At 41.0% G+C, this 22,000-nt stretch overlaps 2 protein-coding genes and 1 long non-coding RNA gene across 4 annotated transcripts in view; 2 read left to right on the top strand and 1 right to left on the bottom strand.

Annotated features, from left to right (window-relative positions):
- inppl1b (inositol polyphosphate phosphatase-like 1b) overlaps positions 1–10,857 on the top strand; it is a 51,157-nt gene extending 40,300 nt beyond the window's left edge. The window contains 15 exon segments of the mRNA XM_034202898.1: positions 2,019–2,136; positions 2,282–2,378; positions 2,476–2,614; positions 3,835–3,934; positions 4,106–4,194; positions 4,946–5,027; positions 6,088–6,177; positions 6,276–6,389; positions 6,470–6,558; positions 6,645–6,732; positions 7,216–7,368; positions 7,769–7,850; positions 8,514–9,309; positions 9,392–9,507; positions 9,892–10,857. Of these exon segments, the coding sequence (XP_034058789.1) occupies positions 2,019–2,136; positions 2,282–2,378; positions 2,476–2,614; positions 3,835–3,934; positions 4,106–4,194; positions 4,946–5,027; positions 6,088–6,177; positions 6,276–6,389; positions 6,470–6,558; positions 6,645–6,732; positions 7,216–7,368; positions 7,769–7,850; positions 8,514–9,309; positions 9,392–9,507; positions 9,892–9,985 (2,247 nt within the window). The 3' untranslated portion in view covers positions 9,986–10,857.
- Positions 4,877–7,384, bottom strand: LOC117537624. The gene is made up of 3 exons (XR_004567752.1): positions 7,247–7,384; positions 6,085–6,196; positions 4,877–5,034 (listed from the first exon to the last, which is right to left on the bottom strand). It is a non-coding gene; the product is annotated as an uncharacterized LOC117537624 (long non-coding RNA).
- Positions 10,858–11,646: 789 nt separating the features above from the next.
- On the top strand, positions 11,647–21,570 carry p2ry4 (pyrimidinergic receptor P2Y4). 2 transcript variants are annotated; one of them, XM_034202869.1, is made up of 3 exons: positions 11,647–11,767; positions 14,004–14,137; positions 19,360–21,570. In XM_034202869.1, the coding sequence occupies exon 3, from the start codon at positions 19,410–19,412 to the stop codon at positions 20,502–20,504; it is 1,095 nt and encodes a 364-aa protein (XP_034058760.1). In that variant the 5' UTR covers positions 11,647–11,767; positions 14,004–14,137; positions 19,360–19,409; the 3' UTR covers positions 20,505–21,570. The 2 variants fall into 2 exon arrangements, with proteins under 2 accessions (XP_034058760.1, XP_034058759.1); XM_034202868.1 differs by lacking the exon at positions 11,647–11,767 and having other exon boundaries at positions 13,826–14,137.
- Positions 21,571–22,000: the final 430 nt, after the last annotated feature.

Below are 22,000 nucleotides of genomic sequence, written 5' to 3' on the forward strand. Positions count from 1 at the left end.
ATGAAACGAAGATGTCATCTTCGTGCTCATCCGAGTCGGATAAGAGGAACTCAGAGGCATCCTCCATATAATCCAGCTGTAGGACATCCTCCGCGGGTGGAACCACGGTGAGGTCCAGTTGGGAGCCCCAGCTTGACACAGCGCGGGGCTCCGCTCTCGCGGCTCTTGCCGCCACCGGGCCCCAGCCTGACACGGCGCGGGGCTCCGATTCCGCAGCTACCGCCGTTGTTGAGCCCCAGCCTGACACAGCGCGGGGCTCAATCTCCGCGGCGGTCGCCACCATGTCCCGATTGCCGGCCGGCGAATCAACGGACATGAAGGGGTCCTGTCCCGACAGGCTAGCTTGGCGCGCTAGCCGTCGGCGGAGGCTCTTGATGGTGAAGCGAGCACAATGCCCGCACGAACCGGGGGTATCGATAGCTTCCTGGGAGTGTTCCAGCTCAAGGCAGGACGAGCAGACCTGGTGTGAGTCCGTGCTCGAGATCTTAAACCCGCAGCCGCAGAGCCGAGCCTCCGACTCCTCTGGTGTGAGGGAGAGAAGGGTCCATCCTCGTTTGCCGGGGTGTCGGCGCGGAGGGACAAGCTAGTAACAGGTATGTTAACGAGAAAATAAATCCAACCTTATCGTTATTCCGAAAGGAAAAAACGACGGGGTAGATTTTTTTCTCCAAAAAATATTAACTGGTGTGTTAATATCTTTCTTATCTCCGTCTCCTCTGGTGTGAGGGAGAGAAGAGTCCGTCCCTGCTCGCCGTGGTGTCGGCGCGGAGGGATAAACTAGCAACAGGTATGTTACTGTTTGAAGAAAAAATCAAACCTTACCGTTATTTCGAAAGAAAAAACGGCGGGGCAGATTACAATATTAACTGGTGTGTTAATATTTGTTCAATTCTTCTGCAAAGCAAAAAAGTAACCGGCAAGCGCCCGTCGACCGAATGTTAGCTTGGGTTCAGTCTGTGGACGGTTAAGCTAGCCCGGCTACTGATATTCGAGATGAGCTCTGAAGCAAGAAGAGGTGTTTGAATGACGCTGCGACGTAGCGCAAGCTACTTAAAGGGTGGGTGGATTCCCTGACGTTGACGTCAAGATCACCAGCCAATCAGGATTGGCGTAATGAGATTGATGCTTCTGTTTGCATACGCGTTGAGGCGCATCCCATCGTGAGACATCGAACGGAGTGTTATGAATGAGAACGGTAAATCATGGGGTTAAGATTTTCTAACAATATTTATTCTCATTTGTGCAATCTGTTGGACGAGCTAGCTTTCTTCAATATAAACTGCCGCATTAAGTTATACATTCTGCAATGGTGGGGTCAATCCTGATATTTTAGTGTGAGATTGCTATTATGTTGACCTTATGTGAATCAGTGCTTAATTCATTCTAGTTTTGTACATGTGAAAAGATAAAAACACATTCTTCAGCCTTTCAAAAGGAATCCAGCCCCACGATTAACCTTGAAATATTACATCTGAAAGACAATTTTGCGCATTAAGCGTGAACCACATTGTTCACTTAAAATGAAATGTTTTTGCAACATCTGAAACTAAAGGAAAGGATTATGAGCGGTTTTGATATTTTTTTTGATATTTTTAAGTATTCTTGGAAAATATCACCTCAACGACAGATTTTATATGGTGGTATTTTTTTAATTACAAATATGTAATAAATATAATAATAATTATACATTACATTTATAAAGCGCTTTTCCTGGTGCTCAAAGCGCTTACAAGCAAGTAAAACAAAATAACAACAAAAGTAGAAAGTTCTAAGCTAGGAGGAATAAGGGCAAGGGGTTAGTTGATTAGGAGTTGAAGGCAAGAGTGAAAAGGTGAGTTTTGAGGGATTGTTTGAATGATGTGAGAGTATATATATGTTTCACTGGCAGTGTCTACTGGATTTGGAGGCTGACTTTATAGAAATTGATCCCATCCTTTGAGAAGTCAGTAATGATGTTTTATTTGACTGGTTGGAAACGTTTCCTGTCCTTCATTGTAATGTGGAGCATTGTCCTGTAGGTGGCAGTACAGTCCCTCTGGAACATGAGGCTGGCCGTGTTTGTGAAGCCGGAGCACGAGAGTCGCATCAGCCATGTGAACACGGCCAGTGTGAAGACTGGCCTGGGAAACACTTTGGGTAAACTGCCCTGCATGATCTCACAAGTACAAATACACTCGGAGCAAACACAGAAATGTACAGTATCAGTGCTGCCAGCCAGGAATAAAAGTACATGATTAACAGAATACAATGTGATATTAACCGAATGTCTCTGTTGTTTCAGGAAACAAGGGAGCAGTCGGTGTGTCTTTCCTCTTTAACGGGACATCTTTTGGGTTTGTTAACTGCCACCTGACCTCTGGAAGTGAGAAAGTCCTAAGGTATTGTGGACAAACATTAAATGTGTGTGCTCTCGTTTAATTTCTTTGTATTACATAAAATAGTACAATTGTCTCTTATGATGTGTGTCCTGTTCAGGAGGAACCAGAACTTTGTGGACATTCTCAGGCTGCTCTCTCTGGGGGACAAACAGCTCGGGGCCTTTGACCTCAGCCTGCACTTCTCCCATCTCTTCTGGTGCGGAGACCTCAACTACAGACTCGACTTGGACGTACAGGTCTGTTTTTATTTCTTTATTATTCATCGCTCTATTTTAATTGTTTTGATTTAGCACCCTTGAAGACTGACTTAATGGCAGTGTTTGAAGAAGTACTCAGTTCTTCATTCAAATGGTTACTTCAGTAAAAGCACTAAAGTATTAGCATCAAAATATACTTAAATTAGGGGTTTTAAAAAAAAATGTAGGCTAATATATTGAATAGATTTCAAAATACTGCTGCTGGTTTATAAAGCACTGAATGGTTTAGGCCCAAAATACATTTCTGACCTCCTGCTAAATTATGAACCATCCAGATCTCTCAGGTCTTCAGGGACTGGTCAGCTTTCTGTCCCCAGAGTCAGAACTAAACATGGAGAAGCAGCGTTCAGTTATTATGCTCCAATATCTGGAACAAACTCCCAGAAACCTGCAGGTCCGCTGCAACTCTGACTACTTTTAAATCCAGGCTGAAGACTTTTCTTTTTGTCGCTGCTTTTAATTGAACTATTCATATCTTAGACTGCACTGTAACTTTTATCCATGTACTTTTTTCTTTTAATGTTTAATTGACTGCCATGTATTTTTTTTTTTTTCTTTTCTTTTAATGTTTATTTTATTAGCTTTTCTTTTAATGACTGATTTTAAATGCCATTTTCTTAATCTCTTTCATTTTTTGTAAAGCACTTTGAATTGCCTTGTGTTGAAAAGTGCTATATAAATAAACTTGCCTTGCCTTGCCTTGACTAAGGATCACTAAGCTGTAATATAATAATAAGTGAGGCGACCTAAATTGTAATCTGTAAATATATAGTTTTATGGTGCATTACATTCTCTGCCATTAAAATAATAAAACTGAATGTATCCATCTAACTAGCTTTCCATTGTGGATAGGTGACACAAAGTGATTTTGCATAAATAAGCTAGTTTAAAGGATTCCACACAACACATGGGCAACAGTAAGCCTATTATCAATGTCGATTTACCTTTGCTAGATTGCATAATATGTTGGATTTATGTAAATGTTATGTGTTTTTAAAACATTATCAAACCATAATTTGGCAGCACCCCTGCAGTAACTCAGAGGAGCCTTTGTCACAGATCCTCTTTTGGAGATCACTGACTTGAATTGTCAATAATAATAGGAGTCATTATGCACAATGCCCCACTTTAGTGTAAGGTGTATTATTAAAAAATCCCCAGACATTAATGTAACTGCTTCTTTCTGTTCCTCACTTTAGGACATCCTGAAACATGTTTCTAAGAGGGAGTTTGAGGATCTCATGTGTGCAGACCAGCTGACCCGAGAGAGACACAAGAGGAAGTCCTTTCTCAATTTCAGTGAGTTTTCCCTTTGCAATTTGCCATTGTTCTTTATTAAAATATATAATGCTCTTTAAAGCTATTTGCAATTCCATAATTAATCATATGTTGATAAGTGCCATTTTTTGTGTCGGCTCTACTTTGGCTTACCTGACTTTGTTCTCTCTATCCCTGTTTATCGTGGTTAAGAGGAAGAGAAGATTGCATTCCCACCCACCTACCGGTATGAGCGGGGCTCCAGAGACTGCTACCTTTGGCAAAAGTACAAAACTTCAGGAGTGAGTCATTTTCTTTTAACACAAACGCAACACAGAAAAACAGGATGACATGTCCATCAAAAAATATTTAAGCTTCAGGAAAGAGAACAGACGCCTATAATAAAAGCTACATCCGCACCTCTGAGTAGTCGACGCAAAATGTCTGGACACACAAGCCATAAACTATTCAAGGATTTTAGATTTGAAGCCATTTGTTAGTCTGTCTTTTTGGTCCCGACTGATATTTCTTAACAACTTTTTACTTGTTTATAATAAGTTCCCGATGAAGAACAACTCATGAGTTTTCAAATGATTGAATGTTTCTTTTATCAATTTAAAACATAATTATTGTGTGTGTCTATTGTTTTATAAAGGACGGTAAGTGTGTCCATACAATGGCAGCACAATGTCTTTAACATAATAGCGTGATAAGCTAATATCCAGTTAAAACAAAGCAAAAGGATTTTAGACTGTGATGCTAAATATACAATTTATTCTATACCAGCAAAGAACAACTAATGTTTAAATTCTACAATTCGTAAACAGTTGCCTCAAGATATTTTTATGTGTAACTTGATCTAATTTAAGAGATCTGTAGAGAGAGGTGACTGACAGCAGCTGCCATGATCCCTAAAAATAGCTGTAGTCAAAAAAAAGATACGTCTGACATAACAGGAATGAAAGCACCATTCCTTGCATACCATTTCTACATCTGGCAATTTTATTTGTTGTACAATACATTGGTGTTTTATAGCTGAATCTGTTCCTGTAGGTACGAGTCAATGTGCCATCGTGGTGTGATCGAATTCTGTGGAAGTCTTACCCAGAGACACACATCTTCTGCACAGCGTATGGTAAGACCTGGAGAATGGGACAAAACAAGCTCAGATAAGCTTTAATATAAAAGTAAATAGTTAAGTCATGCATAACCTAAGTGCATCAGATATCAGTGCGCACAGGTCTAGACATAGCTAAAGATTTTGATGCAGCACTCTCGAATTAGATATCTGTGGTCATTCTTTATTTGTACCACTGCAAATTGAGAGCAACCCTAAAAGAACAACGGTCAAACCCTACATCCTGGTCTGTGGTCTAATAAAGGGCTGGCTTACCTAAAGCCAGTTGAGTAGCACTTGAAATGTTTTTGCTTTATGAAACCTGATGTACTTATATGATTCTGTTTTCTTCAAGTTTGTATTTTGTTGGTCGAACGCACTTATTGTAAGTGGCTTTGGATAAAAGCGTCAGCTAAATGCAATGTAATGTAATGGTCCATGGAGGAACACAGTCATTTCCTCTCATTCTGCCCGAGCTTCTGTCTCCAACCTCAGAAAACTATGAAAACTTTAAAACTCCTGCATAGTAGCAAAAGTACTTGTATCCCCATTTGTCACATTTTGTGAAAAACAGGATGGCTGACAGCTTATCTGCCTTACAGTACTTTGCAATTTATATGATTTTAGTTACAGATGCGACTATATAGAAATGTATCACTAGCACAATAGTGCTTAAAATACATTTTCATTTTCAGGATAATCTTTAACACCCTTACATTAGTGACTTGAAAATGCTGTCTATCTCGTGGTTACAGTAAGGGTGTAAAAAATGGACCCTGATTTTAAAGAAACAGAAAGTATTTTGTAAGAAAGAACATTAATACAGTATATATGCAGGGATAACTTATGATTTATTGTTATCACATTTGGTTGGATTGTTTGTTTTTCAACTAAAAAGGATTTTGTCAAATCTGTGAGGAATTAAAAATACTCAGAATTAGGAATCACAATTATTTGGCTTATCTATTTACGACATGTGCATTTTAATATCCTCTCATGCTTAGCTATAATACATATCAGATATTGTGAGTGTTTTGATTACAATTCTCATAATAAAGTTCTATTTGTGTCCCACCAGGTTGCACGGATGACATATTCACCAGCGATCACTCTCCTGTTTTTGCCACGTTCCAAGTGGGAGTCACGTCACAGTTCAGCTCCAAAACAGGTGCTGTCATTGTTGTTGCCTTTTGGACACAAACAGAGAGATTATGATTCAACCCCTTCATCAAGTGAACAGTGTTGTTCTGCCTTTGTCTCGCACAGAAACAAAGTCAGGCGTGGAGAGGGCCTGGATAGAGCTTGAAGGCATCGAGGCCATTGTGAAGACGGCAAGCAAGGCCAAATTCTTCATTGATTTTCATTCTCCTTGCATCGAAGGTATGGTTACAATGTTTTTTTTAAATAGAAAAGCCATTATGCATCACAGTGGCAAAGATTCCTTCCTGTCTTCTTCGCAGATACACGGCGATCAAGTGAGAATGACTCACAGAGCTGTGATGTTCCCAGATTTCTTAAACTGGGCTGGTCCTTCAAACAACTGCCAAAGGTTAGAGACTCATTTGGAAACGGCTTAAAATATTTGTTTGTTTTTTAAATCAATGTCTTACCTTGATGTTTTTATGTCTGTCATAGCTTTTTCCAATCAAGTCTGACATGGAGTATCTTCAGGACCAGCACCTGCTGTTGTCTGTCAAGTCATGTGACGGATTTGAGTCATACGGTTGGTCACGGCAAATTCATTTTGTCTAAAACTCATAACATGAAATTGTCTTATTTTATCACTCTTATCACAATTGCTATCTATTATTTTAGACATTTTAATTAGATTTTGATACATTTGGCTAATTTAATTTAAACTTGACCTCCAAAACGTTGTATTGAATATCTTTCAAAATGGCACATTGATTTGTTAAAGGTTTAAATCACTTTTCCTACCGAGAGTTTTTTCATCTATACGAGAAGCAGGAAATGTTCAGATTAAAGTGGATGGAATACTGTATTTTGAGGCACTAAGTGTTGTATATAAAGATATGATTTAGTGCTCCAAATCAAATTTGATTGACCTTCAATGTAGTTTAACAACAGTCAGTCAAGGTCTAAGAAAATCCCGCTCAACCATCTAGAATAGATTGCACTCTACATTTTGTTTCAGTGTGAAATGTCATATTGATCTTATAAATAATCTATAAATGTTGTTTTATAGGGGAATGCTGTGTGGCTCTGCGTTCACTCACCGGTGCTTCTGAGCAGTTCGAGACCTTTTTGAGTCACCGAGGTGAGGAGATGGGTTCGATAAGAGGACGCGTCAGGGTTCATGTGCCCAAGGAGAGACGGGGAACACGGGAGAAGACCTATGGTGCGTCAACCTGAACCTCTCCTACCCTCTGCTATGCTTGCACTATCACTTCCCACTAAACTGTCATCTGCACTGTCCCTGACTTCTTTGACTCCCCCGTGAGTCTCCCATTGCTTCCTCTATTTGGTTTCCTAATAACCCCTGGCCTGACTTTATCCTTGCTGGTCTTTCGAACGCTTCCTCTTTTGGCTCCTGATTGACTGACACTGAACAGATGCATCCTGAGACAGTGAGACAGGGCAGGTTGAAAGTATGTCACCAGGTCAGACCCTCCAACAAACATCACCATGCTGTGTGATTGGCAACTGGCATGGCCTTGCCCTACAGGCATCAAACAGACTTTAAGGAAGTGTGGCTGATTATGAAATGTGTTTATTTCCTCTGATTTGACTTTTTTCAGAGTGGTTCTCCTTTGAGAAAAATGACAAAGGTCTTGCCAGAGGACACATGTCTCCTGCATCTACACGTGTCCCAATAAACAGGTGAGCACCTCTTAATGTTTCTGAGCATCAGGGTAAGGCAGCAGAACGCCTCTCAAGGAAAAGTTCTCCCAAGTTTTTTTTTAAAACTTCCCACAACTTACATACCCTTGAGTACCCTAGACCTTCTGGAGCAATGTGGTGTTTAGAATCTTGCCCAAGGAGACTTTGACATGTTGATTGCAAGGGCTTGGGATCAAACAACTGACCTCCTGGTAGGCACCCACTTACCCTCCCCCCAAGCCACAGCCACCACTATCAGTGTTAAATGGCACTGACCCAAGCTAGACTTGAGTGAGATAGACTCACTTTTTAAAGAATCCTCAGTTCCTAAATCCTATGAATATAGTTACAATATATATTTCCAAAACTATACCACAAACTTTTAATGGTTTTTCAAGTTAACATTGTTTTTTTCTACGCTGGTGTGTAGTGTTAAAATCATGGCCGTATGACTCAAGCATGACTCTTTGATTGTATTTCATCTTCCATCTGTAACTCAAGCCACATGCCCAAATCAATTTTTTATCACAGTGACACTTTTTATATGATCACTACAGAGAAGATAACAAAAATAATGCAAAGACATTCATTGAGAATAGAGGTCACATTTAGTACAAAAACACTCAATCGTAAACATTCTAAAAGTATTAATTTTCATTGCAGGTCTTTGGCAGTTCCTCCTAAACTCACTGCAAGCAGCTACACCAACCCAGCCTACTTCATCTTTGAAGGTGTGTCAGTGACACGCAAGGTGGAGGAGGCTCTCCCTCAGCTGAGGGACCCTCAGGTCATCTGGTCTGGAAATGAGGCCTTGCAGCTCCCAAAAATCTCAGGACGTCAGGGCTTCGACAGAAGACCCTGTCGCAGATCAGACTTTACAGAGATTGAAATTCCAGCCATCCCACCCCAGTACACTCCAACCACTGACCATCATACACCCCAAACCAACTCCTCCTATCAGCTCTTCCCAGCCAAGACCCCATCTCCCATACCTCCACCCTCAGGCAACACCATGTCACAGTACCAGGAACAGACCTCACAACCCAGAGACAAATACCAATGTAAGAAAAACGTTCAAGACACCGTACTGCCAGACAAGAACCTGAGGAACTTGTATATGAACCAATCAGCAATCATCAGGGAAAAAACCAGAAGGGATCATCATCAGCTTCTCCCAGAGAGAACCAGTCCTATCCGGGCCTCCAAGGTGCCGTCAGCGTTCCCCTACACCCCCCCTGCCTCAGCACACTCTCAGGCCTCTGTACCCTGGATAGTGGATCAGCAACCGCCTGGACCTTCAGGAGACAACTCGCTCACTGCTCTGCAGATGGCCAAGTCCCTCAGCGAAGTTGACTTCTTCCCCCCTATGCAGAGAGGCCCATCTATACTCAACCATAGGCCAAATTATAGGAATGGACCTTCTATGCATGGAGATAGAGGCTACAGCTGGGAGAAAGAAGTAGGTCAATATTCTCTAAGACAGTTTTTTTAAAAGACGTGGCTTGTTCTCTGTAAAACTTCTGTCTGCTTTCTCCACGCAGGTCTCGGTCCTCCAATGTGCACCAGAAACCGTGCGGGAGCTTCTCAGCGCTCTGGGTCTCCAGAAATACACCCTGGGACTCAGCCTCAATGGCTGGGATGATCTGGATTACTTCAGGTACAATTGTTTCTGATAACGTGTTTCCCAAGCTGTACTTAAGTAGGCTATTTACTGCATTTCACCTTCAGACACAAATATTGTGGCTGGCTGTGACTACTCAGAGCAAGATGTGTTTGTCCGTACAGATAACCTCAGTGGTAATGAGACACTTGCAATAGTCACTTGTAGGCCTGGTCAAATGATCTGCGTGCATGTTGCAGTCATGCTCATTTTAAGTAAGATGACTGAACATGTCAGGATGACTGAACATGTCGGTTAGAGCCTAACTGAGGCACAAATGTGGAAATAAATCTGGTCATGATTACAGGAACCTTACGAACTAAGTAATTAACTATTGAAGTTTCAGTCAGGTTTGATTTTGTGCCATTTTCCCCCCTGCAGTGGTATCACTGAGGAGGATTTACGCGCCGCAGGAGTGACAAACCCTTCACATCGGCGCAGGATCCTCGACAACCTGCCCAGAAACTGGAACTGAAATACACGTAAAAAATACTGCTGGTACGAAACCTCGTAGTCCGCTCATTTAGAAACTGGAATGACTGTTATAGATCTTAATGGACAGAAAGACTGATCAAAAATCAATCACATCCGCTGGACTTTGCCACACTGCTGTGGCCTTTTTATTTACTGGATTAATACTGTAACCTTAGTTTGTCAATACAGTAAAGGGAACATGACGCAGAAAGTACTCATTGCACAGTCGGCTTATAGCCATCTATCCATGTTGACACATAAAGAAAGCTGTGGGTGGTATGACAGGAAGCGTTGACACGTATCTCGAGTTACTCACACATAAACCAATATTGATCATGGTATTGATTTCATGTTTAATGGATGTTCAATGACTATAAAAATATAGTCCTTCAATTTTCAGTGTTCACTCAAGGCTAGTGTTTACCATTCACCTTCATCCCTTTTACTGTGTGCTTTCCTTTACTCTGCTATTATTGAGCCTGGATCCTGCCTTCTAAAAGCCCTCTATTAAACCTATGGAGCATACAATCAATATCTGTACATATCTACCGGAACATTGTCTGTAAAGTGTGTTTACTGTGTCCTACTGTTGCTATCATGTCACTTAATCGGTACCAATGTCCACTGTGCGTGTTTTGTGCACCCCTTTCTTTTTTTTCTTTTTTAAAGTAAAGTGCATAAAGCAACTCTTGGCTGTCACTAAGCAATCACAAGTGTTATTTCATGCTGTCAGGGGCTGGAAACAGAGAAACAATTCAAATATGTTCCAATTCAATGCACTAATGCTGCTTATACTATGTTGTTTAATGTCACCTAACTCTATGGCGAAGCCTATTTAATGGTTTTGTTTTACAATAAAAGCCATGCAATTACCAATATACTTTTCTACTAGCTAGGTTTACCCACATTTTTAACAATTAACAGCAAGTGCTTTTTTTTAGGTTATTTTTAGAAAATGCCTATAAAATAAAGTTAAAAGACTGAATTACTAACCATGATATCCCAGTGTAAATATAAGACTACAGTTGTGACTGAGGGTGACCAAGATAACGGCCAACTCCATAAACAAACATGAAAGTTGTATTTGTCAGCTCAGGTAAATATAGACCAGAGCAGAAAGAGATGATACAACCTTGATCTGGCTCTAAAATACCTCCTACGTATTGTAATCCACTCAGTGTGGGAGTGTCTGTGTTTTTGCTTGTAGTCCTCAGTTGAGGTAGTTACTCATTAGGGCATGACCAAACACATCCCTCTGTGTTCTGGCAGCAGGTATGAGGTTTACTGACTACTGATGTAGATCAGACAGTTTGGATTGTATGTATTTGTTTATTTAATAATAATAATACATGAGATTTGTATAGCGCTTTTCAGGAAACTCAGACGCTTTGACAGAGAATAAAAAATAAAAAAAAATACAAAAAGAGATAAACAAAACAGAAAATAGGGGGGGGGGGGGGGTGGTCAGTGGTTGAATGCAGTGTTGAACAGGTGGGTTTTGAGTGATGTTTTGAATGCTGTGAGGGAGGAAGAATCTCTGATGGATTGGGGTAGTGAGTTCCAGAGGGTGGGTGCAGCAACGGAGAAGGCTCTGCCGCCCCAGGACTTGAGGTTGGTCCGGGTGGGGAGGGAGCGAGTGGGAGTGTGTCTGTGGAGGAGGTCAGTTAGGTAGGATGGGGCCAGGTTATGGAGGGCTTTGTATGTCATTAGGAGGATTTTGTACTGAATTCTCTGGGGGATGGGGAGCCAGTGGAGCTTGATGTGTTCACGGATTCGGGTGTGGGTGAGTAGACGGGTGGCGGAGTTCTGGATGTATTGAAGTTTGTTGAGAATTTTTGCAGGTGAACCATAGAGGAGGCTGTTGGCAGAGCTAACTTCCCAAACAAGTCCCTAGATAGATCTTTGTAATATAAGAAAGGATTTAGTTTAAAATAGTTATATCAGTAAATAGAATAAGCAAAAACAAGCATCCATGACAACACACACACACACACACACACACACACACACAAACAAGGACACCAAATGTTTAAATCATTGACTAAAGTACACAAATAATGTTGGTGTCATGATTACTGTTCTGGCCAAGTTTTTTTTTATAGTTTACCAGTGCTTGACTGTGCTTTGAGCTGACAGGCAGGGGATTCCAGAGGCTTGTGCATTTGGTCCATTATTAAACAGCAGCATGCTTTAGTAAATGATTATTGAGCTTGATATTATTTTCCAGACCTCAAAATAGTCTTCGTCATATAATTATCAAACATAAAGTAAAATTACACATCCTTCTTACTCCAGTCCAAAAGCATAGATTAACATGTAAATATGTATATTCAAAATGGTAAAAATGTAATTCTTATGGTCTGTGCACTTGGTGACTTCAAAGTCCCACAGCACCCTTTTCGGTGTTACCTAAAGGACCAAACAAACTCGTTTTCAAATCACACATCATTCTGCAAAATGGAGATCAAACATCCTAGTAAGGTAATAATGTGCTCATTCTGGGGAGGCAGGGGACAGAAGGACAAATCAGGGATTAAGAAAACAAGTTAATATCAACAATTTCATTAAAAATCCGATTAAAGTAGTTTGTGTACATATTTTAGACTGTGAGGGTCTGCAAATGTGCTTTGAGCGGGTTACAGATGAAGAACAGGCTTTGTCCGTTGCCCACTCACATTCCTGACAACTCAACCACAGAAACCCAAACACACGGACACGGCACAGAAACGTACCACTAAGACCCCCCGCCCCCCCACACATATACACATGTGTTCTTGCTACATCCTTGAACAGGGTAAATGATTTAAAGTATTTTAGATATGGTATTTAGCCTCCACATTTGAGTCCTATAGGCCATTATAAAATGCCTTTGCACATGAACAGAGTCATATTTTACATTACTTTGTCTAACTGAATGTAGACCATAAAAGGGTAATTCAATCCTTATGTGTTTATAGTCTCTGGGTCATTGGAGTGTTTATAGGAACTTGTATGCAACTGTGGGTCAATCAAACTTGAGTTTTTTTGGTAACTTATTAAGTTACCATCACATCACAGCTGTTTATCTTTATCTTTCTTTTTTATCTGTCACACCATCATTGCTCATCCTTACTTTTATTCCTTTATGACCAGGCTTTATAAATCCACGCCTTGTCACGTGAATCTCACAGAAAAGCCTGAGAAGACAAAGATAACTGGAGAAATGATTCAGTAGATCCCTAAAAGCTCCATAGAGCAAATGTTGCTTTTTTTTAAATTACAGCTGTACTGTACAGCTGTGCAAAGAATAATTTATATAGCATTGAGGACCATTAAGTCTTGTCAAGGGAATAAGCAGGTGTGAACTGAGGCTGTCCAAGGGCCAGGGGCGGGACTAAAAGGGCACCACATGCCTATGATTGGCCATCTCGTTTTTCTCTCCTAAATGGCACTAATGTGACGTTTTCACATATTGTACTTAAGTTAAAGTAACAATATCACAATGGAGTTATGCATTCAGTGCTCCATAGTAGAGGGCTGGTTCCTCCTGTTTTAGACTATATTGAGTATAGTTTATACTTCGTTTGGCTGGATTATTCCATAGTGTTGCATTATACCATGAACCCAAAGTTTAAAAATATAATAGTATTAAAAGGGATAATATTTACCTGAACTGCTGTGAAATGACCTTTGAATTGCAACACACATTTTAATCCAGAATGAGGACATTTAAGGACATACATTGATGGTTAAGTCGTTTTTAGAAAAACGCAAGGATCAGCTACAAGTAACCAAACGCCTCAGGTAAAATAAGGGAGTTGTGTTAACGAGTAAATCCTATACCAGTTATACGAGGTGCACCAAATTGAAAGTGATTTACACACTCAAGGCTGTTTTGGGGCGGTAGTTTTGTCCACTCGGCAATGTAACTTCCCATTTCAGCCTCACAGTGCTCTCTGTGCTCATTGTAGAGCTGCATGTGCCCCCCCATAAGATTTAAACCGAAAAATAACTTTTAGTGCATATCCAATGTGCTCCAGCTGGACGGCTGACGAAGACGACAGAGGGAGAGGAGCAGCTAGTGGATCCCGGCTGAAAAGTGAAGACGACTTCTCTGGAGCGACGGGACCGACAACAGCCCGACGCCAGCCCCGTGTTTAGGATCCCGTTTGGGGTGAGTATCCGCAGTGTCACGAGAACTCGGTTCCTATGTTTGTGTGACCGAGGTGGATAAGGATTTTTGCAAAAACAAACAGTGGTGGAAAGTGTATTGATTTATTCAAGTACGTTTGAAGCTCTTACTGCTGTATTTCACTTTATCGCTGTACCTCTACTCCACTATGTCAAAGGGAAACGTTTAGCTTACTTTCTTACTTCTTCCTTTTAGAGCTAGTTAATGGTTACACTTTGTTAGAAGTTATTTAACAGTAAAAACAGGAATAGCTCCAACATAACCTCCTACAGCACCAAGTTACATTTACATGCATCTATAATAATGGCAACTATTAGGAATACTATATCCAGGGGTGCACATAACTTTTTTGCCCTGGTTCTCAAAGGAGCACCTGGAGATGTTGCTTGGTGCTCATCCTTAAAATGAAATAAACCGTAACCTTTGAGGGGTCTTGACTTTATTTGCCAGACACACGGCACTGAACACACATGCAGAGGTGAACACAGAACACACATGCAGTGGTGAACACAAGACAACATTAGCACGACCAGTAATCCTACAAGCTGTCATCACTACCCTCCTGACTGTTCTCCTCACTGTCTTCCTCTCTGTCAGACATGGTAGCTGATGATGTAGGCCTACTTCTTTCTCTCTGGTTGAGTCTGCGATTAGCTGCTTGCATCCACAAGTCAACAGCTGGTTTTGGGTCGAAAGTCTCTGTTGTCATCTTAGACAAGTGGATGTAATCAAAAAAGTATGTGAACATAACCAATAACCTACCATAGCCAATAACAAATGAATGTAACTTATTTTATTTGTGTTGTTCATTCATATCTTATTTTACCTTAACATTTATTTATTTATGCTTTTTTTTTAGCTCTACAGTTTTAAAGGATATTTTTGGTTACTGTCCTATAGTATACATTGGAATGATTTAAAACCTGTTTATCCCAATAATTATAAAGGAGTGCCTTGGAAATATGTGTTTACATAAATTGTGACCAAACCGTTTGAACTTAGACTAAGAGTGCTTATCTCACTGAGCTGTAGTATCAGCCTCTCAGTCTGACTGGAGAGGACTCTCCCTCCACATTATTGTAGAAACATCTTCTTCTTATATCCGTTAGAGCAGCTAGCACGGCACCAGATTCTAATAACAACAGCGCTGGTACCGGTGCACCCTCGCATTTTGGCTGTGAGCTGCGGGCGCCAGATAAGCCAACATCCCCCATTTTCATCACTTACAGCGCCCATCGTATAGGGCAAATGAAACGTGTAACCGGGGTGAAAAGGGTGTTACATTTACTTAATTATGAATATTGTTACATCAAGGCCGAAAATTAGGATGAGCACCAACGGTCAAAATGTTTTTTTCCCTCCCAGAACTGCCAGCGCAGCGACTCCCCAGATCTGGCGCCCAAGGCGAACATCTAGCCAGCGCTACGGGCCGGCCCTGAGTTCATATCATGGTTCATATGCAACTCGCAAATATCTTTCTTTCTCTCTCTCTCCTCTATTTTCTCTTCTCCCTTCTCTCTCTCCCTCTCTCCCTCTCTCAATGTTGGTACGCAAATGCGCTTTGTTTCAAATGACCCGGTGCTCTTTTTTTGGCGGAGGTGCGCATGCGCACCTGCGCACCAGTTATGTGCAGCCCTGACTATATCAAGCCTCCTATATTGTTGTATTACTCTTATTAACACTCCATGGGACTATATATGCTTAAGTGGATGTATAATACTTTGCTTGATTAGACATTTAAGTAACATAGTATTAAAGACATAGCATGATGACATATATATGATATATGATATATGATATGACATAGTCTTTTTACCCAGTGGCTACTATTACTACTTTAATTAAATACAGGATGCATTTTCCAACCACAAAAACACTGTCTTTAATACTATGTTACTTAAATGTATAATCAAGCAAAATAGTACATGAAAAAAACAAATTCACAAAAAAGTACCATTCAATATTGGAGTGATCCAATATTCTAAAAATGTTTGACCTACACATTTATTTGCCTTTAAAGAACTGTGGTGGGATTTTTCTTTTTTTTCTTGGGAGGGATAAAACCCTCATACCCTCCTGGACGTTTATGGAGTGAGAGTGTGTTGTCACAGCACACAGTGAAATGTGTTCTCTGCATTTAACCCATCCAGGAATCTAGTATAGGAGCAGTCGGCAGCTATTATACAGCGCCCGGGGAGCGTCCAGTGCCCGGTGCCTTGCTCAAGGGCACCACGGCAGGGCAGGAGGTGAACTGGGACCTCTCCAAGTAGCAGTCCACACATATTTTAGGTCTGGTCGGGACTTGAACCGGCGACCCTACAGTTTCCAGTCCAAGCCCATACTGATTGAGCCACTGCCGGACAAATGTGGAAAGAGAATCAAACCATTCAGCCGTCTTTGTCATATTTTATTTCTTGCAAGAAAGTTGAGTCAGTCATACAGAGAGCATACAGTCTGCAGAGTGAAAGACAATAGAGTTTGGGTTGCATATTTAAACAAAGAGAGAGGAGAAAGGGAGGGGGTGAGGTTGGTGATACCGAAAGGAGCATTCTGGAAGTTAGGGAGGTAGGGAGGCCATATCAGGATGTTCTCAGTTCACCTGAGTTGAAGGTCATACTGTTGGTGCACATAGAGTGTAACTAACAACATTGCAACAAATATTCTTAATAAGGAATGTTCCCAAGCTTAGCTAAGATGTGTGAGAAGTAGTAAACATTAGCAAATAAGAATCACACAATGATATTATTAAAGTAAGTAAGTGAGTATAATATTGTTCTATTACAAGAACTTGCATCTTAACAACAAATGCAGAAGAGACAAAACAAAATATCACATAATAGGCATGTACAATAATACACAGAGGTGGATTAAGTACTCCGATCTTGTACTTGAGTAAAAGTACCAGAGTGTAGTAATACTCTGTTACAAGTAAAAGTCCTGCGTTCAAAATGTTACTCAAGTGAAAGTACAAAAGTATTTGCATCAAAATATGCTTAAATTACCAAAAGTATAAGTACTTATTATGCAGATTGGTCCATTTAATTATAATATATATCATGTAATAATAATAATAATAATGGGTTCCATTTATAAAGCACTTCATATTTGATTTCAAATCCCGAAGTGCTACAAGTAGTGAGCATGAACAGTATAAATAAACATTACACAACACCGTAGAATTAATAAAAAGCAATAAAAAATAAATAAATAAATAAAAGGGTGATAAAAAGGTCTAGGCAAAGGCTCTTTTGAAGAGATGGGTTTTGAGGCCTTTTTTAAAAGCCTCCACTGTCTGTGGTGCTCTCATTTGGTCGGGGAGAGCATTCCACAGACTGGGAGCAGCCGAGCAGAAGGCCCGGTCTCCCATAGTACGGAGCTGTGTCTTGATTATTGATGCATTACTGTGTTATCGAAGCTGGTAAAGGTGCAGCTAGTTTTAATGAATTTTTAGGCTGTAGGGTAGCTTGTGAATTTACTCCAAGTGTAACTATAGTCTCATTTAAGTTTTGATTATAGTTCACACCTTTAATCCAAATATTTTAAGTAACTAAAGGTATTCAATAAATGTAGTGGAGTAAAAGTGCACAATTTACCTCTGAATTATAGTGGAGTAGAAGTAAAAAGTAGCATAACATTGAAATACTCAAGTAAAGTACACATATCTCAAAATGTTACTTAAGTACAGTACTTGAGTAAATGCTCTTAGTTACTTTACACCACTGATAATACCTATATGCAGGGGTGCACATAACTTTGTTGCCCTGGTTCTCAAAGGAGCACCTGGAGATGTTGCTTGGTGCTCATCCTTAAAATGAAATAAACCATAACTTTTGAGGGGGTCTTGACTTTATTTGCCAGACACACGGCACTGAACACACGTGCAGAGGTGAACACATAACACACATGCAGAGGTGAACACAAGACAACATTAGCACGACCAGTAATCCTACAAGCTGTCATCACTACCCTCCTGACTGTTCTCCTCACTGTCTTCCTCTCTGTCAGACATGGTAGCTGATGATGTAGGCCTACTTCTTTCTCTCTGGTTGAGTCTGCGATTAGCTGCTTGCATCCACAAGTCAACAGCTAGTTTTGGGTCGAAAGTCTCTGTTGTCATCTTAGACAAGTGGATGTAATCAAATAAGTATGTGAACATAACCAATAACCTACCATAGCCAATAACAAATGAATGTAACTTATTTTATTTGTGTTGTTCATTCATATCTTATTTTACCTTAACATTTATTTATTTATGCATTTTTTTTTGATCTCTCCAGTTTTAAGGATATTTTTGGTTACTGTCCTATAGTATACATTGGAATGATTTAAAACCTGTTTATCCCAATAATTACAAAGCAGTGCCTTGGAAATATGTGTTTACATAAATTGTGACCAAACCGTTTGAACTTAGACTAAGAGTCCTTTACCTCACTGAGCTGTAGTTAACTTATCAGCCTCTCAGTCTGACTGGAGAGGACTCTCCCTCCACATTATTGTAGAAACATCTTCTTCTTATCTCTGTTAGAGCAGCTAGCATGGCACCAGATTATAATAACAACAGCGCTGGTACCACCCTCCCTCACCTCTGTGAGCTGCGGGCGCCAGATAAGCCAACATACCCCATTTTCATCACTTACAGCGCCCATCGTACAGGGCAAATGAAAGGTGGAACCGGGGTGAAAAGGGTGTTACATTGACTTAATTGTGAATATTGTTACATCAAGGCCGAAAATTAGGATGAGCCCCAACGGTCAAAATGTTGTTTTCCCTCCCAGAGCTGCCAGCGCAGCGACTCCCCAGATCTGGCGCCCTACGTGAACATCTAACCAGTCCTACGGGCCGGCCCTGAGTTCATATCATGGTTCATATGCAGCTCGCAAATATCTTTCTCTCTCTCTCTCTTCTCTCTCTCTCATCTCTCCTCTCTCCTCTATTTTCTCTTCTCTCTCTCCCTCTCAATGTTGGTACGCAAATGCGCTTTGTTTCAAATGACCCGGTGCTCTTTTTTTGGCGGAGGTGCGCATGCGCACCTGTGCACCAGTTATGTGCAGCCCTGCCTATATGAATACACACAACTCAGAACCCAACAAGAAAACTCAGACAGAACAACACACATTTAAAACTACAAGAACCAGATCACTCATGAATACTTGCTTGAGTTTAATGAAATGTAGATGTCACAGAGTTTTTCTCTTGCTTTGCAGGATCGGTTACCTGCTGCCTTGAAAGTACTACACTGAGAAGTTGCATCACAATGGAGACACTCATCAGCAGCCCTGCATCGCACAACCAGTCGTCGGTGTTCACCACAATATTCAACTCGAGCTGTCGCTTTGATGAGGAGTTCAAATACATCCTGCTGCCTGTGTCCTACAGCCTGGTGTTTGTGGTGGGCTTCGTGCTCAATGCCACCGCTCTGTGGGTGTTCCTGAAGATGCGCCCGTGGAACCCCAGCACCGTGTTCATGTTCCACCTCGCCCTGTCCGACTTCCTGTACGTCCTCTCCCTGCCAACCTTGATCTACTACTACGCCAACCGCAGTCACTGGCCCTTTGGAGTGGCCGCCTGCAAAATTGTGCGCTTCCTCTTCTATGCAAACCTCTACTGCAGCATCCTCCTCCTCACCTGCATCAGCGTGCACCGTTACCTGGGCATCTGCCACCCAATCAAGGCGCTGACCCTTGTGAAGTCCCGCCATGCCCACCTGGTGTGCGGCATGGTGTGGGCCGTGGTGAGCGTGTGCCTGGTGCCCAACCTCATCTTCGTCACCACCTCCAGGAGGGACAATGACACCCTGTGCCATGACACCACCAGCCAAGGGTCCTTTGAGAAGTATGTGGACTACAGCTCTGTGGTCATGGTGCTCCTGTTTGGCATCCCGTTTCTGGTCATTATGGTGTGTTACTGCTTGATGGCGCGGGCGCTGTGCCGACCCAGACAGGGATTGTCTTCCAGCCAGCAGGGCACCGCCACAAGTCAGAAGTCCATTAGACTCATTATCGTGGTGTTGGTGGTGTTTGCTGTGAGCTTCGTTCCATTTCACATCACACGGACACTCTACTACACCTCCCGTGTGTTGAATCTTGACTGTAAATTCCTCAACATTGTCAACTTTACTTACAAGATCACCAGGCCTCTGGCCAGCATCAACAGCTGTATTGACCCAATCCTTTATTTCATGGCTGGGGACCACTACCGGTCCAAAATTATGTCTGTCCTGAGAGCAAGAAGACAGACGACGAGCAGCCATACACCTGAACGTTCACAAACACGGCCGAAAAATCACCATGACATCGCTCTGGCGTATAAAAAAACAGCTCTTAAAGCCAGTGAAGATTCTGAGAAATAGTGGGAACTATTGCATGAATCTGAAGTATTTGTCTTCGAACATTTGTAACTGCTCAAACTGTGGCCTGTTTGTTCTTCCTTTTTTTTGCACTGAAAAATGTAGAAGACAATTCGTTTACTGTACCATTAACTTACAGTATATGCTTTCAATTCATCAATGTTGTGTAATGCCTGTGTTCAACAGGCATAAAGACCATGTTTTAATTTCGCTCACTCTTTTGAGGTTACTGTGTTTGTGTGAGAAGGAGTGTGAACTCTTTCCTTACTTACAACCCTTCTACCACAATTGGATTATAAGTCAAAACACAACTTATGAAAGACAGTATTCACGCTGCTGTATACTGTACTTTGTGAGGATAGAAAGAATAGCAGTATAAAATGGCAGAAGAAATCTTTACTTTTAAATTATGGGAACAGAAACTGAGCAACTTTGTTAGTTGTTCACAGGTGCCTTGAAGTAAATTATAGTAACTGAATTGTTGTCATCAATTTGACCATGACTGATCTAATATTAAAGTTAATGTCTGAGCAAAGATGACAGACAGTCTGGCTATTTCCTCAGAAATGAGGAAATTATGAGTCAATCCTTCCTGTTGTATCAGCAATGTCAGTGTGTTACCCAGAAACTGCAGCTCTGGTCAGTTCAGCTCCGGGTCCCAGCTGTTTTTGTCCTTCAACTTTCACAGCTGTCTTTTGTTTGACTGTGGAGTAAAAGCAAAGAGACGGCTCTGAACGAGACATATCTTTTCAAACCACCCACGCCCCATTCAAGGGATAAGAGATTTTCCTATTTTCCCTTTTCCCTTTGGGATTGATACATGGAATGTTAAGCCCGTTTTTTTCTTGATGGTTTTGCAACATGTGAAAGCAGCGTTCAAAACTTAATTACAGAGCATTTCTCCCTCTGCACTGGTTTTTATTGTTGACATACTGTATGGTGTAGCAGATGTATTCATAAAGCTATGCGTCACATGTTGTGCTTGTGATATTTGGTGTGAGCACTGTCTTTGAAGATGTATTTGTAATGACAGTTAGATATGTAATATAAAGTATTACATAATAAGTAACTGGTATGTACTGTATGCAATGTATCATGATCACATTATGCAACGACTGTTTCCTCTCTTGCCAGGGTGAAAATCACTTATGATATCACTAAGATCTGAGTTCTCCTTCTTCTATAACTCGCACTCAGGAAAAGAGTGATGTAAAGTAATCTATGAATTTTGGGTACAGCATCATATCTGCCAGTTCTGAAAACCTTAAACACATGTGTTTAGTCAGACTGAAACTAACACAGCTCGCTGTCATTGAGGACAGTACTACTATCGTTAAGTACAATTTTAAAGTGTTTCCCTTTCCTGGTCCTATATTCTTGGACTGTACTAATTCAGAAAGGGAAATATTGTATTTTTTTCTCCACTACATTTATCTGATCACTTCACTTAACTTTAAGATTCAGATGAATAGGAGAACATATAACAATAATAATCCATA

The sequence above is a fragment of the Gymnodraco acuticeps genome, unplaced genomic scaffold (genome assembly GCF_902827175.1).
Source record: "Gymnodraco acuticeps unplaced genomic scaffold, fGymAcu1.1, whole genome shotgun sequence".
NCBI classification, from domain to species: Eukaryota; Metazoa; Chordata; class Actinopteri; order Perciformes; family Bathydraconidae; genus Gymnodraco; species Gymnodraco acuticeps.

What these genes read in the sequence shown, in the direction of transcription:
- p2ry4 (XM_034202869.1), top strand. Translation starts at nt 19,410, where the DNA reads ATGGAGACACTCATCAGCAGCCCTGCATCGCACAACCAGTCGTCGGTG.